Source organism: Quercus suber, unplaced genomic scaffold, assembly GCF_002906115.3.
Source record: "Quercus suber isolate HL8 unplaced genomic scaffold, Cork oak 2.0 scaffold_937, whole genome shotgun sequence".
Lineage (NCBI taxonomy): Eukaryota > Viridiplantae > Streptophyta > Magnoliopsida > Fagales > Fagaceae > Quercus > Quercus suber.
Window position 1 is genome coordinate 31,915 of NW_027070360.1, and position 20,362 is coordinate 52,276.

Here is a 20,362-nt window from a genome sequence, read left to right on the forward strand (position 1 = left end):
TATGATCACCCAGGAAAACCAAACCGGTAAAAAACCTGAGGAGGATTTGACCTAGCTATCCTTAAGGTAAACCTAAATCCACTATGCGAAAGAATCGAAGTTCATACAAAAGGACTTACAAGCTCCCCACTTGACTTCGTAATGTTACCCACCAGTAGAACTTACTGACACGATCACGTGTAAGCTCCGAATCCACGGACTCCTTCTTTCTTGGATTCTCCAATCAGCTACAAGCACCCACGCTTGATATTCTTTAAGTTTCAATGGTAGCAACCGAGTTGATTATCAAGATGTTGAAGTAATCTCTACTTTGAAAAACCTAAGCTTTGTGTAAAGGAAAGCTCATCTAGATCTCGCAAGAGATTTACACAAAACAGCAAAGTATGAGCAACAACTCAACTGGAACAACTCTAAAAACGTGGCTAGGGTTTTTCTTTATATACCTAGGGTAAAAACATAAAACCCAAAACGTTTAATGAGTTAGGGCTGAGCTGGAAAATTCTGCAGAAAAACATTTTGCCTGAGATTCGATTGATCGAGTTTTTCTTTCGATCGATTGAGCCAGGTCGAAAGTCACTAATACTTTTACAGCCACTCAATTCCAACTTTACATAAAACGCCCACACTTTGAGCAAGTCTAAACAAGACTAACAACATGTTTTGATCATGGTTTGCCAATAATACACATTAGAGTTCTAAATACATAAATTCCTAAATCTTTAGAACCTAACAAACTCCCCCTTTGGCAATCCGTGACAAAACACAAATTAAAAGCTCAAAGTTTACAAGTAAAAGCCCTCTACAAAAATAATGCTCATAACACAAATTCAATCCTAACTACTATCCATCAGTTGCAAGTGTAGACAGCAGCTCAATTGAATCAACTTGTATATTTCCTGAAATACTAAACAAAACACATAAACGCATGTGTGACAGAAAAACAGTAAATCAACAAATAAATTCTTGACTTCACAAAACACAAAACAAAGACATATATCATGAATAACTCATAAATATAAATCAATGAGCAGTGAACAAGAAATAGAAATAAAAACATAAGTAAACTCACTCTCTCCCTAAGTTTGATACAACAAAAAGTTTTTATTTATATTCTCCCCTTTCAAAAATAATTTCAACTCCCCCTAAACAAGACAAACATGATTCCCATAAATCAATAATTTCTCCCCATTTTTGTCACGTATTGATAAAGATAACTCATACAAAGAGTAAACAGTCACCATACGCAATAAATGATAAGAGAAAATAGAGAATCAAGGGAAGGATACACAATACAGATCAACTCTATAGAAAATAGAGTCACCTCCCTTTATGAACAACAAAGGTTAAACATAAGCTTCTCTTCCTATAAAAATAGGAAAAACAAAACAAGTTTTGGGAAAAATAGTTTTGGGGAAACTTTAGGAGGTGGGGAAAATAAAAATACACAAACCAAAGTTAAAAACTAAGGTGAGGATACACATGAAGAAAAAATATTCTCTCTTTCAATAAAATGCAAACATGGCACTATGCGACCCATAAACAGTTGCATGAGTAGATAAAATATTTGCACATTGATTATCCATCATATCTTTTAAGAAAAAAATTTCTGCAGTTCACACATAAGAAATAGCATATACTAGAATGTACAAAACTCAAAAATTAATCAATCAACTTTTAAATCAAGTTGAGTACCCAATATAGCAAAGTGTATGCATGTTATGTGTGAAAACAATGAAAGATATGACTGTAAAACTGCAAGATGGATACAGAAATCAATGCAATGCATGTGAATCCGAAACACAAATGATGCATAAAAAAAATTTTGGTCAAAAACATAGAAACTGAAAATTTTTCAGTTTCGATCGATCGAGAATCGATCAAACATCAATCGAGTCAGGCAGACTCAAACCAAAAATTTTAATCGCAATTTCGATTGATCGAAAAACAGGTTCGATCGATCGAAAGTCTGGAAAAATCAAATTTTTGAAAAATAGAGCATTTTAATGCAGAAACTCCTCAAAGCACATTGTTTTATAAAAAATGCATGAGTATGAGACGAAAAGTTTTTAAAAAACACTTGAATTTAACCAAGATCTTCCAAAATCAAGATTTTCAATCAATTTGTCCTTAAAGCGCAAACATTATACACATTTTGTATTAAATCAAGGAACTTTTAATCTTGGATGACCACAACAAAATCACACACAATATAATGTACCAAGTTTAGCAAAGAGTAACTTGTGTAGTGTGTGCAACTAGCAAAAGCTTGAGATACATGTGATGTGATATGTGAATAGCAATCAATCACAAAGTTTACAAAATCCATCACATAGAATTCAAAAGAAACTATCACCTAAAGAGTTTCATCATATAACTCCGTATAACATAAGCTTGCTATCATGTAAGTTTCTTGAATTTGCCTCATAATATACATACTAGTTTTAATTATGTGATTTGGCATCAAACCTAATGGTACACACCAATTTTAAGCATTTAGCAATTAAACTGAGGCTACACCTTATGTTCTTTTTGTGTATGTGTTACATTTTCTCGAGCACAAAATCTTAGGATATGCACTAAGGTTTTCATGATTGGCTAGTGAACAGTGGTGAGATGGTTATTTATACCTTTCTCAAAAGGATCAAGTCCGACAATCAAATAACATGTGACTTCAAGATTAAGACAAAATGATAAATACCGTAAACATCTTTCCCACACAACTTGCACTACAAAACTTCAACTAGTAAAGTGCAAAAAATAAGCTCATCGAAGTTTAAACAAGATACATAAACTTGTTATGTAAAGATAAGGTAGCCAACCTTGATTTCAAATCCATGATATGTAATACAAAACACAAAAATCTTTTTAGTTTAAAAACAAATTTTATGACCAAAAACAAAAAGCATACATTATGCTCAATGATTAAAAATGCAAATGCAATGCATGCCAGTGCTTAACTAAGCTATAGAGGGTACACAAACAAGAAATATCAATTTCTTAATTAACCCATGAGTATATATACAAACTAGTACGTACTCACACAAAATCAAAAATAGCTTAGCACTTATATAACACATACTATTCCAGTTTTTCCACAATGTCAAGCATGTTCTAAATCAAGAGAGAGATATCATAACTCATGTAATCCTCAAAAAGAAAAACTAGACACAAAATAAAATATTTTTGTCTTTTTGAAAATTTTAGATGTTTTTGGATTTAAAAAAAAAAAAAAAAACAACTTAAGAAACAAAACAACCAAAAACAAAAACAAGACATGTCCACAAACAATTGAAAGAATTAAAACAGGGACAAGTCAGCTACACTCACCTTGGAGAATCTTTTCTCACCCATATATCACAGGTCTTCGGCTTTGTAGGTGAAAATCCATGAGGAGTAGAGTGTATTTGAGGAATTACATCAATCTTCTAAGAGAGACTGAAATCATGCAAATTCCTTTCACAAGCTAACAAGCTCAAATTTTTCAAAAGAATAAGAAACAATTTATTTGGACTTATGGTGGGAGAAATATCATCACATATCCTAGATTGACATACATAATGCTTAAATTTCAACTTATGACAATCATGACGAATGTGACCACGAACACCACAAAAGTGGCAAACAAGGACAAATTTAGGAACATCAGTATTCCTAACAGCAAATCTAATTTCAGATTTTGGTTTTTGCCTCAATAAAGAACAGTTTGGTCTAATATGAACAACAACACCACAAAGGTGACAGGTAGGCACAAAAATAGATTTATTATGCTCTTTAACAGTAGGTTTAGACATAGGTTTAGAAACTTCAACGTTAACATCAAAACTTTTACCTTTGTCTAACCTAGCAAAATAAGCCTTGTTTTTATTATTCCTCTTGAAAGGAGGAATATAAACTTTCTCAGTTTTAGGCTTAAGAGAAACAGAAACACTTTTGTTATCAACGTACTAGTCAAATTTTCAATTTTAGTTTTAGATTCAACTAACTCTTGTTCCAAGCTTTTCATCTTCTCATCTTGAGAGGAAATTTGATTTCTCAAAAGTTCATTCTTTTTATTAGATTCATCCAATCTCACAATCAATTCATCTTTTTCAAGATTAGCCAATTTTAACTCTTCTTTAAATTTCTTAGTAATTTTCAAAGATTTAGATAATTTCTTATGAAGAGTTTCAAAAGCATCAAAAAAATCAATAGAAACAATAGTGTCCTTTTTATTCAAAACATCACAGGCATGAGCAGAAAGATATTTCAAATTATTCATGATAATAGGGGTCAAGAATCAGCTCTTAGATCAAAAGATCTAAAACAGAAGAGCTACTCGCTTTGATACCACTTGTTAGAAATTTAGACCCCTTAAAACAATAAATGTATTAACCTAGTTGATTAGCCAAGTGATTAACTTAGTCAAATTATGCAGTTCTAGGTTATCACAAACATATAATCATATTAAGAATATAAAGCAGCGGAATAATAAATAACACAAGATATGATCATCCAGGAAAACCAAACCGGTAAAAAATCTGGGGAGGATTTGACCTAGCTATCCTCAAGGTAAACCTGAATCCACTATGCGAAAGAATCGAAGTTCATACAAAAGGATTTACAAGCTCCCCACTTGACTTCGTAATGCTACCCACCAGTAGAACTTACTGACATGACCATATGCAAGCTCCAAATCCACAGACCCCTTCTTTCTTGAATTCTCCAATCAGCTACAAGCACCCACGCTTGATATTCTTTAAGTTTCAATGGTAGCAACCGAGTTAATCATCAAGATGTTGAAGTAATCTCTACCTTGAAAACCCTAAGCTTTGTGTAAAGAAAAGCTCCTCTAGATCTCACAAGAGATTTACACAAAACAGCAAAATATGAGCAACAACTCAACTGGCGCAACTCTAAAAACGTGGCTAGGGTTTTTCTTTATATACCTAGGGTAAAAACAGAAAACCCAAAACGTTTAATGAGTTAGGGCTGAGCTGGAAAATTCTGCAGAAAAACATTCTGCCTAAGATTCGATCAATCGAGTCTTTCTTTCGATCGATTGAGCCAGGCCGAAAGTCACTAATACTTCTGCAGCTACTCGATTCCAACTTTACATAAAACGCCCACACTTTGAGTAAGTCTAAACAAGACTAACAACCTGTTTTGATCATGATTTGCCAACAATACACATTAGAGTTCTAAATACATAAATTCCTAAATCTTTAGAACCTAACATACCTAATAGCGACATTGACCTCCTTTAGAAAACAAAGAACAAGGAATAAAGCTAAACGCTTAGGTTGCGATCCTTGACTATGTAGAACAGATCTAAACAACTAGGTAGCGAACACATTGGCTTTGAAAAAAAAAAATCCACTAGTTGATAATCTTGGCTTTGAAGAACCTTGGTGCTCCGCTCCACTAACGCCCATTCGCGCGTCACACTTTATAGTTTCATCTTGTTCATTGAGGACCTCAACAAGAAGCTGTAGTTAATGTAGCGAAGGAAACAATTGTCAAAATAAATTATTAAGGGAAAGGAAATATAAAAGCATGTGGTTAGTGCAGTTAGACATATTATGGTCAAAGTGGTTCAATCCAATTTTAGGCCAATTTTCTTGTAGAAAAAGCAAATTAACATTGAGTTAGTCTATAATTAACCGAAGATTAATCTTGGGATTTCTAGCATATAAATTCTACATGGAATTCATTTTAAACAAGAGCTTACTATCAAATATCTAGCTATGCAAGGACTTTTATTATGGATGTATATAGGCATCAAGCTGAATCCCATAAATCTTCATGTTTGCTCTCTCTTATATGCTTATGCTCATCACTCAATCACCAACAATTTTAGCAGGTGCAATTGTGTTGAAAATCGCAACCAGGTGGATTGGGATTTTTGGTGCTCCTAGATAGTATATCACATAATGAAGGATCAATGAACAATTAATACATAGGATTTTCGGTGCTCTTCGAAAGTATATCACACAATGGAGGCTCAACTAACAATATTACTTATCCCTCTAAATCGGGTGACTAACAAATGGAATCATCACTTCATTTATCAAATGGCAAAAATAAATTCAATTTATTGAAAATGAATTTTATAATTACATTCGTCCAACGAAAAATAAAGAATTACAAGTAATTATTCCTTAATTTCCCTCTAAAAGTAAGAATCATAAACAAACTCCTGAATCCAATATTAAGAACTGAGAAATGGGTAGATCTCATATCTTATGTTGCAACTCCCACCAACAACTCTCCCTCCTTCTTTCCCATCACAACAACTTGGAAGCTGGCCAATTGCATCCTCAAGACACTGAAAACAATCATTGCGAGAAAGGTCCCATGTGCATTGAGCCAAGCCATAGAGATTGGTTGATTCTCCTAGCTCTATGTGTCCAACTGCATACTTTTTTGTGGTGACAGACGCCTCTGTAGCTAGTTGGCTCAACAGCTCCCTAGTCTTTTGGTTAAATATTGTTGGATCACTCACATTTTGCACATTCAACAAGGAGAACCAATTTTCATTATCAATTTGACCTAAGAAATTCTTGTTTGAGTACTTCAAAAGACAATTATCGTACCATATAATCGCACCTTTATCATACGGGCAAAGTCTGTGAATTTCGTTGCTGGCCTCATTTACACACGTCTTGCAATCTGTGGTTGCTACGTCTCCACGACAAAGAGCAATCCCATAAGTTTGGTACTGATACCAACCCACTGAACCAAGACCAAAACCAAGGGGAGGGGTTTGGTAGTTAAGATTACCCAAGAGCTTTCTCAGGTTTGATTCATATTGGTCATTGGTAGTGAAGTTCTCAGAGTTTGAACAGAAATGGAAGAGAGGGCTGGCTCCAAAAATGGTTTGGAGAAAGAGAGCAAAGGTTAGAAAGTAGATGGAGAAAGTAAAGTGTGAGGAAGACATTTTCAAGAGGAAATGAGAGAAGGTTGATGGGCTTAAGCTATGGACAATGCAGCGGTTATATATAGTAAATCTATCTATGCCCAAAACATTAAAAGGTTTGACTTTTTCTTCTAAATAACTTGTCAAATTGACAAGAAATTTTCAAAACTGGGCTGCATTCTTTGCAAAAAGTCAAAACTGGGAAAGCTAAATCTGTAATTATTTAATCTAACTTATTTATGAAATAGAAAAAATCACATTGGTAACCCTAATATTTTATTGAAATGTAATGTGGAAGATGAGAAAAATGCCACAATAATTAAAAAGAAATTTCGCAAGCGTTCTTGTTAGTTCTAAATGTTCAAATAGCGTGTAAAACACTATGAACATTTAGACCCTTAATTACAAATTACCAATTCAAGCTTATTATCAAACAATAAATGTGCGGAACATGAACATAAGCTAATAGCAAAATTGATAAACAATATAAACCAATTAAAACCATATCCACAACAGAAATTAAATGACAAAGATTAAGAGAAGAGATATGCAAATACAAAGACAACACAATAATGTGTTATCGAAGAGGAAACCGAAACCTTTGACGTAAAACCTCTCTGCCTCCCTTTAAGCAGTTAATAATCCACTAAAGAATGAAGTTAGGATACATGAACAGCATAAGACCCTCCAAGCTTAATCTACCCAGTGTACCTAAGCCCTTCAAACTTCTTACTCCAACGAAGTTGCGTCGAACCTTGGTCTTCTTTAGCTTATCGGATTCCGCTATAGCCCATAGCATCAATCAATAACCATTGGTCCTTTCCTAACTGCTTTCCAAAGCACCAAATAGCCTTTTCATAGATGTAGGTATGGTGAGAAAAGGATTTGGGTAAGAACCTCTCAAGGATGTAACAATGGAGAGAGTGAGAGTAAAGGAATTTGAAGAGTCTTTATGTAAAGATTGTAGATGAATCAATCTTGTTTTTCTTTAGGATTTTTCTTTCAAAATTCTCTTTAGAAGTTCTCTACATTTCGTGAGTATAAAGATCTATATATAGTGGCGGGTGTTTGGAATACGAAGAGTCATTTTTCCAAAACAGAGCTGGCTAGCGACTTGGCCTCGCGATTTGATTGAGTTGCAAGTTCAAGCCGCGAGCTAACTGAATGGTCAATCTGAAATTTTTGTCTTGTAGTGCAACAGCTGGTATGACAGTTCAGCTTCTCTGCATGCTTCACTTGTATGCATCTTCTGGCGGCTTGCCAGTCGCGAGCTACCAGTGAGTTCCAGTTGCAAGTCCCTGCTTCACTGCACAATCTTGAGTAATTCTTCACTCTCTCACACACTACCCTTAAATGATTCTCACCTAAATACAGGATTTTTAAATGCTGAATTATAAGCAAATTTGGCATAGAATAAAACCAACAGAATGGTTGATTAAATTCAACCTTACAATCTCCCCTTTTGGCTATTTCGTGACAAAACCCTACAACAAACTCTAGACTTAACGTGTGAGTTGAGAATAGTTGAACAAAATTCACTCACACCTAACTCTAGAATCTCTGAAACTCTTGAACCATAAGAACAAATATCTCCTAAAACACAACAACACAATATGATCATTGTATGCAGAAAACTTGTAATGCATATAGAGCAAGCACAATGCGATCAAGCAAAATGGAAATAAGTAATAAACCATGACTTGACAAAAAACGAACAATCACTATAAATAGTGATCACAATGCTCATTCACACATGTAATGAATATCCAGACATACAAGCTAATAAGCTCAATTGCAAAGTATCATTTGCATATTTAACACTCAACCAATACAACAACACAAGGTAATTGCATTAAGGATATAAAATCCAACAAAGGGCACAAGAGTAATGAAATTAAAAAAAATGCATGACATTTAACATCAAGTACTTAAGTTACAAAACATAGGTACAAAAACCTTAAAAGCCTACAAAAGTAACAGGTACAAACTATAAAGTATTTTAAATAAACTAAAAGTGCTTAAAGTTTCTCCTCTTTAAAATGATGAGAAGCTATGATGCACTTGGAATATATATACTTGTAACCTGAAACACTTGCACAAAACACATTAAACCCTCAATGTCATACCCCAAACCACAAAGGGTCCAAGGCATGAAAAAGACATCTCAAAGAACATGTAGATTTTCTTTTTTTGATAATCCAATCCACATAAATCATATCAAAAACCAACATTAAGAATTATCATAATAATTTAATTGAATATACTCTCAAAGTAAGTCAGAGATCTAAACAATAATTACAAAGATCATTGGCCACAAAAGAATAGAGATCTGAATAATTAATTACATATCACAGCTTGTCCCATCAGTGGAAATAACATCACAACCACTTTAATATACAAAAGAATGAGTCAAGTCTATTCTAAGATTTACACCATCTAATATACCCATTACAAAAGTTCAGCCTCTATCAGTAGTTAGTCTAACTACTATTAGCCACCAAAAAGTTGTCAAAAGACTGTTGCCTACTCTGAAAAGGTTATAAAATAATGGGATAAGACAGAGCCCAGTAAGTAGCATATTTAATGAGAGTTTTCATCTACTATAATAATAGTAATATGACAAGAATGATTTAATAATGAAATATAAATTCCTCAAAGTAAATATCTTGAACCCATATGCTATAATTTGTGAGCAATAATAGTATAATTCCAAAGCCATAATTTCTAAGATATGGTAATTTATCTCAAATATACTACACTACCACATAGACCGGTCAGGGGATCCACCTATTCACAACTGGCATGAATTGTCCTCTCTGGTATGCAAACTCTTGGCCCCATAGACAGTAGCCTCATCCATGCCCTCAAGGTTTTTCTCTCTCCCCATGGGCAGTAGAGAGAGCGCGTCAAATAGGACCTCTTTTGCATGTGGTCCCTTGGCCCCATGGGCAGCAGCCTCACCCACATACAATCAAGGAATCCTCTTTCCCCCATGGACAGTAGGGAAGAACACGTTATCCAAAGTGGAAGGGCATTGACCTAAACTTGAATCCGTTGTCACAAAGACCACGAAAACCAAATCGGGTGATTACCGGGAAATCACACATGGCATGGTGTTAAAACAACATAAACTCACAGGTTACACTACTTTGAGACACATAGTTCATATCCAGGTAGTTTCAGAAAACCTTAAATAATCTAACTTCTACCAAGTTTATAAGGTTTTCAACTTCATTCTTGTCAAGAGATTTTCTATCAATTTCCCAAATAATACAAGACAAGATAGGCATCTCTAAATTTTTCAATATACCATAAAATCAATGATTTTCTTATCAAAGATTAAATAAAAGATGCTTACTTTTCCATATCAACAATTCATACATTTTCCCAAATGCAATACCAAATATGATGCATTTTCATATATATACATATACATACATATATATATATATATATATATATTAAGGTTAAGACACAATAGTTTTTAGGAAAATATAGTTTCCATAGGTAATTTCCAAAAACATGTCTAACCCAAAAACAACATTTATGTTATTTTTCAAAGTCCCATTAAAAAGCTACTTACCTCGCAACCGCAAAATCCTAATTCTCCAAGCTCCATGGAGATTAGTTAGAACCTAAACAATATCAAGTAAACCTATCACAATAAGTATAGAGCTTGAAATTGCATCTAGCCACAAGGCATAAACTCCAATTTATAGAGTTAACCCATTTAACATCATCTCCAACATTATGACTAACTTCCATAAAATTTACACTACATCATTAAGAGACCCATGAAAGCAAAATCAATATATCCTCCAAGATAAGAAATTTAGAACATCAACTAACTCCAAGAAACCCAATGGCAATGGAAATATTAAATTCACCAACCATCACATGTTTTAACTAAAAACTCCTAAATTTTTCCACCATACATAACCCTTAAGTAGTCATCAATAACACAAAATATATACCCATTCATCAAATAATTTCACCAATACAAAACCCATACATAAAAACACATAAATATCACTTCCAATACTCATAAATCACATGGGTATCATTATTAAAGCTTAGATAAAAATAACCTCAAGAAAAGTGCAAAACCCACCAAAAAGATGAGAAATTTTTACCTTAAACAAAATGATGAAGATTCTTTGGGGTTCCAAAGTATTTTTCCGGTGATCTTGCCGGAAAAATGATGGTGAGATGGTGTGGTTTAGAGTGGAGGCCGACGGGTGAGTATGGAAGTGAATGTGTGGTGTTTCATAAAGAGAAAAGAAAGAAAATGAAAGAAAGAAAATAGGGAGCCGGCCAAAAGAAGAGATAAGAGGGAGTGGGTAGTGGGGTTAGGTGGGGCTTGGCACATGGGAACCCAAAATAAAAGTCTGGTCTTTAATTTTTTTTTTTTTTTTTTTTTTAATTTAACTGGGACGTTACACTCAAGGTAAAACAAGTCATAAAAGGACAAGTATAATGTAATAAGTAAATTGCGATTAAGTAAACATAATGTGAAACATGTGAGCAACTTGATCATACACCATATACCAAAACAAAGTTTTCTTATTAACATAATGTCTTCTCCCCCTTGGTATATGTATCTCCTCTATGGAATATCTTTCTCCCTACAAATGTGCACAAGAAATACCCCCTAAAAATGTGCACAAGAGCTATATAGAAATGACAAAACTCTCTGGTTTACTACTCTAGAGTATACTCTCCCCCTTTTTGCAAGAATAGACAAAGGGTCATGGAGAAACGATGGCAAGAGATGAAAGTACAAACAATGATAGTGATGCATGAAGGGCGTAAGATGAATAAGAAAATAAAGCTCAAACCTAAAACAGAACAAAATGTTACAAAGCATAAGGTAAACATGATATGGTTGGATGAGGCAACAAAGGTATAGACCAATGCATGACAAGGGTAACAAAGGTGTGTGCAAGAGGTGGCTGTGTGCAAGAGGTGGCTATGTGCAATGCATGACCAATGCATGGAAAATGCACATGTGGAGCAAGGTGTGTTAAATACACAACCAATGAGACAAACATGTTCTTAATGAGGAAACATGAGAAACCCCAAAATTTGGTACTCATCGGAGTCTAAACAAGTGAGAAAATGCCTAAGAGACATTTTATCAAACACCTAACGTGCACACTGTGAACAACAATGTAAAACAATGCATAAACATCATGAAATCCACTCTTAATACATGTTCTTTTGCTACAAGGGGCCAACATCCAAAGAAATCATCAGAGGAAACCAATCCCATACAAAAATTTGACCCAAAAAAAAAAAGTTTTCCCAACCCCTATGATGAAAATCCCAACCAATATCACAAAACTCTCTAAAACATAATCTAAGGAATCAAATAAATGAAAAGAGTTTAAAATTACCTTAGAGATGTTAATGGAATGAAAAACCATTCAAATTGATTGGGTTTTGATGTAAAAATATTGAAAGAGGGGTTTAAAAGATGATGGGAGAGGTTTAAAATAGGTTTTCCACGGAAAGCCCTTTAAAAAGTTATTTCTGGGCGTTTCGCGACTGAGCGAGTAGCAAATATTTTCACGAGCCACGAGTGAGTTACGAGCGAGTCACGAGATGAGTCGTGAAAGCTTCTAGATGAACTCACGACTTGCATTGTGCGACTGTCGAGTCGTGAGATGAGTCGCGAAAATTTTCGTGAGTCGTGTGAGTAGCGAGCAAGTCACGAGTGAGTCGCGAGGTGAGTCGCAAAAAACTCAGACACTTGTTTTTCAACGCACAACATGTTTAAACAATGAAAAACAAAATAAGCACTAAACATGAACACAAAGAGTGATAAAAATCACTTCCAAAAACATATAAAATGATCAAAAATCTTTTTGGATTTGTCTATATATAGTTGAGCACACACACATCACATTTAAACAAGTACAATCGAATAAATGAATAAAGTATTCAATGAACATTAGGCATGTGTGTTGTGTGTATGTATCAAGTGTGGAATAGTAGTATAATGCCCAAAAATGAGAAAGAGACTTTTATGAAAATGTATATTGCCCAAAAATGTATAAAAGTTGCTTTCTCATTTTCCTAGTCAAATACTAGTATATGCGACGGCTTTTGTAGCTCATTATCTCTTTTCATTTTGAGATTTAAATTTGTTGAGCTCTTTAAGCAATAAAAATGAAAGAGTGGGAAGATATATAAGCACAAGTCTACACATGTATCAAAACCAACATGACTATTGACTGACCATTCATGACAAGCTTGAAGATCAATTTACAACAATCACATAAAGATGTCAAGATTTTTCCCATAAGGATATAAGTGCAGAAAGAATAAGCTAAGCTCGTAAATGCGCAAAAGCATTAGTACAAAGGTATAAGGCAAAACTCACATGTGATATGTGCTCAAACATATACGATCAAACTTTTTAAATTTTTCACTTTTTATGTGGTTTTGGATTTTTTACTCACACAAAACTAAAACATAAAAGTAAGATCAATACAAAACAGTGCATATAAAGAAATGCAAGATACACAAATGCATGACAATGAAGCATCTAATGCATGAGGGATCCTACAAAGATCGAAAGAATTAGATCAAAGACCAAAAGAGCAAAAGGCTTAACCATAGAAACCCTTTCTCATCCAAACGGAACGATTGTTTGGAATGAGTGTCTCAAGAGAAGTGAGACGAGGGTTGGAAGAATGAGAACCGGAGATGCACATAGTTAAGGAGTTAAGAACATTAAACACTTTCTTTAACAACATGCTATTTTCACTCAAATTCGGTTTACCCTTTTTAGCACAACTTCTAAGAAGCTCAAGTTTCTCTTTTCTTTTGATACTTTTAAGAGCATGAAACTTAGAGCAATGAGGTCTTAGATGACCAAAAGCACCACAGTGATGACACACAATGTGTTTAGGTCCACTAGACTTTTTGGGAAGGGATCTAGCAACATGGTTTTGTTCCCTCTTCAACTTATGACATTAGGGTCTTATATGATCAATCACACCACAATGGTAGAAAGTTGGAACAAACTTAAATCCATCCAAAGCCTTAGGTTGAGACCTAAACAAAGGTTTTGACTTAATAGCCTTTCTCTCCACCTTTTAATTTCTTTTGTGTGGAGGAATGTACACCGATTTGCCCTTAGAGGTAGAGCACACATTAGGCACAAAATCGGGTACCACAACATGATTGCAACATAAATTATCATCCTTTTTAGCAATAGGTTCAGCAATCAAACACTTGGCATGCATTTTCAGAGGTTCATTCTCACATTTTAGCTCATCAACAAGTTTGTTATATAAAACAAGTTTAGCATCCAAGTCCACATTCAAACACTCAAGCTCCTTCAGCTTTTCAAGAGAATTTTTAGCAAGATTCTTATATTTCTCAACCAATTTCTTGAATTCATTGAGCTTAGCAATCAAATCATCATTTTCACAAAATAACTTGCTCAAATTCTTTTGAAACGTCTTAGCATTTTTTTTCAAGGGTTTGATGTTAGGAATATCAAGAACACCCAAAGATTCATGTAACATTGCATCACAATTATGAGGATTATCACTCATAGAGGCATTTTCACAAACACATGGCATGTTACATTCATCAATATCCAAAACATGCATAGAGGCATATAAAGCACTATCCATGACAAATAAACACAAGGGGTCAAGGATCACACTTAGGTATTTAAACCACAACAAGTGCACCCGCTTTGATACCAATTGAATGTTCAAATAGCGTGTAAAATACTATGAACGTTTAGACCCTCAATTACAAATTACCAATTCAAACTTATTATCAAACAATAAATGTGCGAAACATGAACATAAGTTAATAGCAGAATTGATAAACAATCTAAACCAATTAAAATCACATCCACAGCAGAAATTAAATGGAAAAGATTAAGGGAAGAGAAATGTCAACACAAAGACAACACAACGATGTATTATCAAAGAGGAAATCGAAGCCCTCGGCGTAAAACCTCTCCACTGCCCTCCAAGTGGTCAATAATCCACTAAAGAATGAAGTTGGGATACATGAACAGTAGAAGACCCTTCAAGCCTAATCTACCTAGTGTACCTAAGCCCTCCAAGTTTCTTACTCTAACGAGGTTGGGCTGAACCTTTGTCTTCTTTAGCTTACCGGATTCCGCTATAGCCCATAGCATCAACCAATAACCGTTGGTCCCTTTTCAACTGTTTCCTAAGCACCAAATAGCCTTTTCATAGATGTGGGTATGGTGAGAAAAGGATTTGGGTAAGAACCTCTTAAGGATGTAACAATAGAGAGGGTGAGAGTAAAGAAATTTGAAAAGTCTCTATGTAAAGATTGTGGATGAATCAATTTTGTTTTTCTCCAGGGTTGCTCTCTCAAAATTCTCTCTAGAAGCTCTCTACATTTCGTGGGTATAAAGGTCTATATATAGTGGTGGGTGTTTGGAATGCAAAGAGTCATTTTTTCAAAACAGAGCTAGCTGGCAACTTGACTGAGTCGCGAGTTCAAGCCGCGAGCTAACTGAATGGCCAGTCTGGACTTTTTATCCTGTAGTACAACAACTGGCATGACGATTCAGCTTCTCTGCATGTTTCACTCGTGTGCATTTTCTGAAGACTTGCCAGTTGCGAGCCACCCGCGAGTTCTAGTCGCGAGTCCTTGCTTCACTGCATAATCTTAAGCAATTCTTCACACTCTCTCACACACTACCCTTACATGATTCCCACATAAATACAGGGTTTTTAAATGCTGAATTACAAGCAAAATTAGCACGGAATAAAGCCAACAGAATGGTTGATTAAATTCAATCTTACAAGTTCAAAGTCTAACTGGGACCCAATCTTATTGTAATTTAATCATACAAGATTCTTGTTACTTGTACAACCCTAATGTCCTTGTACCGTTTTACACAGAAGTCAATACACTTAGAATTTCTCCTCCATTCTAACATGGCATACGAGACATTTTTCTATTCATACAATTCTACTATATATATAGCTTTGATATTTCTTTATTCAAGAATAGTCTTTGTCTTCCTTGGCATTTTTCTACTAACTTTGCTTTCTCAGGCCTACCATTACCATCTTTCCTTCACCACCATCATCACTACAAAATCGTCGCCACACTCAAAATTTTTGTCTCCGAGCCTCCATACAATTCACCACCGCCATCAGTGAAAGAATCATGGTGATCCCAGCTATCTTAGACGCCATCCCAATTTTCTCACGTGCCACAGTGTCTCCAACAATCAAGCACGTGTCATTGACACTTGTAACATTCATAGAATGACATGTCAGCCCTAAGGTCAAGTCAACATCACCTATCAACAACATTTACGATGGCAGCACTACCATTCTAGCCCTATTGCCACATCAGCATTACCATGTTACCTGCCACATTATTTTATGTGGCATGAAAATTGCCACGCCAAAACCAAGTGCCACATTAGTTTCGGTTCATGTTACCCAATTCGACTTGACTGTGCTTGACTTGAGTCCGATTTGCAATCAGAAGCCATGGTTTGAACCATTTTTCGAAACTGTTGATTAGTAGGATTGATTTTGACTTTATGAAAGTTGAATTTTTATTTTATTTTATTTTTTGCCTTGGTTGATTTGAGCTTTATTAACCACTATAAAGAACCTCAATTGTAATTAGACTAGTCCTTTTGGATATAATCGTAGACATGATTATTGTTTTTCCTTAGGTTTGAATGTTCAATATGTGTGTAAAACACACTTGAACATTTAAACCCCAAATTACAAAAAATCAATTCAAACTTATTATAATTAATGTGCAGAATATGAATATAAATCAAATACAGAATTGATAAACAATCTAAGCCAAATATAATCACATCCACAATAGAAAATAAATGGCAAAGATAAAGGAAGAGAGATGCAAACACAAGGACAACACGTGATGTGTTATCGAAGAGGAAACCGAAGCCCTCGGCGTAAAACCTCTCCGCCGCCCTCCAAGTGGTTAATAATCCACTAAAGAATGTAGTTGGGATACATGATCAGCAGAAGACCCTCCAAGCCTAATCTACCCAATGTACCTAAGCCCTCCAAGCTTCTTGCTCCAACGAGGTTGCACCGAACCTATTTCTTCTTTAGCTTACCGGATTCCGCTACTAAACCATAGCATCAACCAATGTAGATTGGTCCCTTCATAACTGCTTCCCAAAGTACCAAATTAAACCTTCTCACAGACGTAAGTGTGGTGAGATAAGGATTTAGCAAAGAGCCTCTCAAGGGTATGACAATAGAGAGGGTGAGAGTAGAGGAATTTGTAGAGTCTCTAAGGTAAAGATTATAGATGAATCAATCTTGTTTTTCTCTAGGGTTTCTCTCAAAAATTCTCTCTAGAAGTTCTCTACATTTCGTGGGTATAAGGGTCTATATATAGTGGTGTGTGTTTGGAATATGAAGAGTCAGTTTTTCCCAAACAGGGCTGGTTGGCGGCTTGGCCTCGCAACTTGTCCAAGTTGCGAGTTCAAGTTGCGAGATAACGGCCTGGCCAGCCTGGGACTTTTATCATGTAGTGCGACAGCTGGCGCGACCCTTCACCTCCCCGCATGCTTCTCACGTGCACAGCAATTGGCGGCTTGCAAGTCGCAAGTCCTAGCTGCAAGTCCCTACTTCTTGGCACAAAGTTGAGCAATTCTTCACACTCTCTTTACACACTACCTTTACATGAATCACACCTAAATACAAGGTTACTAAGTGCTAAATTACAAGTAAATTGACACGGAATAAAGCCAATAAGACGGTTGATTAAATTCAACCTTACAAGGTTGTTACAATATATGCTAGACAAACACTATTTTGCTCCTCATGGTTCCAAGGAATATGAACTCATGGTTAAATTGAGCCATTCATGTAATTTGGGACTCCCACTTATCCAGCCAAGTACACTGTATAACAAGATCAGTCCCTCTCTACCGATTCTTGATAGCTTTGCATGATGTCTATGAGCCTCTCTGCAGTCTATAGAGCTTGTGAGACTCGTCCTTAATGAGTTAGCTTGTGAGACTCGTCTACAGAGCTTGCAAGCCCAAAAAAGGCTTTACTATGTTGGCAGCTAACCCTTCTATTGCCTCTTCCATGCGCACTGATAAGTCTGACTCTAATAAATCCAGCTCTAGTACTTGCTGCTCCTCCACTCAAGTCGTAATACGTTCGTTCTAACAATGCATTGTCTTCCTATACTTTCTTTGTGACCCAGCCATTATAATTCTTGCTTACGTGCTTAATAGAGGACCAACATCCGACATCCGAGATCCATGCATGCCTGTTCTATGTACTTAACTCCACTGTCCACTCATATTTGTTGGCAATTCAGACTTCAAGTCTCATGTTTTTCATCGAGGGTCCCGAAAAGGAAGCTATAATAATTGTAGTAAGGATATATACAACCATAAAAAATAAAAAATAAAAAAAAATAAAAAATTTTACCTTTGGAAAGGAAAAGGTAAAAGCCTGTGGTTAGTGCAAGCGTGTAGAGAACCTCACCTTGAGTGAATTGGGAGTTTTTGTGCTCCTGGACAGCGAGTGTCATAATGGAGCTTCAACTAACAACACCTATACCCCTGAATCGAGAGATTCTTATTGAATTATTTGACGGAAAAAATAAAGAAAACCAAAACAAATCAATTTTATTGGCAAGGGATAATATAATTACATTGGTTCAAAGAAAATTAAAGAATCATAGATCATTATTCTTGAGTATCCCACCAAAGTGAGATCATGAAAAAGGCACCCGAAACCTAGAGCACTCTACAACGAATTAAGTACTGACAAATGGGTAAATCTCATATCTTATGTTGCAACTCCCACCAACAACTCTTCCTCCTTGTTTCCCATCACAACAACTAGGAAGTTGATCGATTGCATCATCAAGACATTGAAAACATTCAATGGTAGAAAGGTCCCATGTGCATTGAGCCAAGCCATAGAGTTTGGTTGATTCTCCCAATCCCAGGTTTAGCTCTCCAACTGCATACTTTTTAACAGTGAAAGATGCATCCTTGGCTAGTTGGCTCAATAACTCCCTAGTCTTTTGGTTAAATATTGTTGGCTCACTCACATTTTACACATTCAACAAATAGAACCAATTTTCATTATCAATTTGACCCAAGAAGTCCTTGTTTGAGTACTTCAAAAGACAATTATCGTACCATATAATTGCACCTTTACCATATGGGCAACGTTTGTGAATTTCGTTGCTAGCCTCATTAACACACGCCTTGCAATCTGCGGCTGCAATGTCTCCACGACAAAGAGCAAGCCCATAAGTTTGGTATGGGTACCAACCTACTGAACCAAGACCAAAACCAAGAGGAGGGGTTTGGTAGTTAAGATTACCTAAAAGCTTTCTTAGGTTTGATTCATATTGGTCATTGGTGGTGAAGTTCTCAGATCCTGAACAAATATTGTAGAGAGGGGGGTTGACTCCAAAAATGGTTTGGAGAAAGAAAGCAAAGTTTAGCAGGTAGATTGAGAAGGTGAACTGCGAGGAAGACATTTTCAGAAGGAAATGAGAGGATGATGGGTTTAAAGCACTGGCGGAGCCAGAGGGGGGCGATGGGGGGCACCTGCCCCCCCTGACTCCTCAAATTTTTTAGTAATAGTAGTCTAAAGTAGTTATATACTGACATGGAGGAAAAAAAGAAAAAAAGGACTTGGTTGAAAACTTGAAAGTGACCAAACCATTGCTTTTGTCTTGTTCTACTGCAACTTGCACCTATTTCACTATTATTTATTTTTTATTCTATATCAATATTTACACCATTTTACTATTTATGATACTTTTCACAGCATTTTATTTTTGAATGATGCTAGAGATATTACAAATTTTACAATTTATGTCTTACAAATTGGCATGTCACCAATAACAAAAAAATCATTTCAAACATTTATTCATTATATTTTTTAAGTAACACTAATCACATTCTTAATCCATCAGTTTGTAAATAATTAGTAGCTATGAATTGGTTATTTTTGTTTATTTATTTTAATAATATGAAATATATTCATATTTGCTTACAATTGTTTATTTATTTTGTTATTATTGTTGATTAATATTTTTTAGATTAATTTCACTTTTAATATCATCTTTTAATTTTGCCCCCTCAAGACTAAAATCCTGCCTCCACCACTGGTTTAAAGTATGGACCATGCAGCACTTATTTATAGTAAATCTCAGCTTCATACTAATTGGAAATGTTAAAAGGGACTGACTATTTCTTCTTTATCATTGTTGAAGTTGAACAAGAAATTTCCAGTGTGGGTTGCTTTATTTGCAAAAGTAAAAAATAGAACTAGAACTACGAGCAAATATCTCATGCGTAAGGCGCATGAGATTTGCCTCTCACAGGCAAGTCTCATGCACCATGAGAGCTTTTCCCTAGAATTGCACTTTGATCAAGTTATTAAAAATGAAATAAAATGTAAGTGCACTCAACCC

The 20,362-nt window shown here is 35.3% G+C and overlaps 1 protein-coding gene and 1 pseudogene across 1 annotated transcript; both read right to left on the reverse strand.

The window, feature by feature from the left end:
* Nucleotides 1-6,106: 6,106 nt before the first annotated feature.
* Nucleotides 6,107-6,933, reverse strand: LOC136065357 (antimicrobial ginkbilobin-2-like protein). The gene has a single exon (XM_065768445.1). The coding sequence runs from the start codon at nt 6,914-6,916 to the stop codon at nt 6,188-6,190; it is 729 nt and encodes a 242-aa protein (XP_065624517.1). The 5' UTR covers nt 6,917-6,933; the 3' UTR covers nt 6,107-6,187.
* Nucleotides 6,934-18,682: 11,749 nt separating this feature from the next.
* LOC136065359 (antimicrobial ginkbilobin-2-like protein) lies at nt 18,683-19,420 on the reverse strand (annotated as a pseudogene).
* Nucleotides 19,421-20,362: the final 942 nt, after the last annotated feature.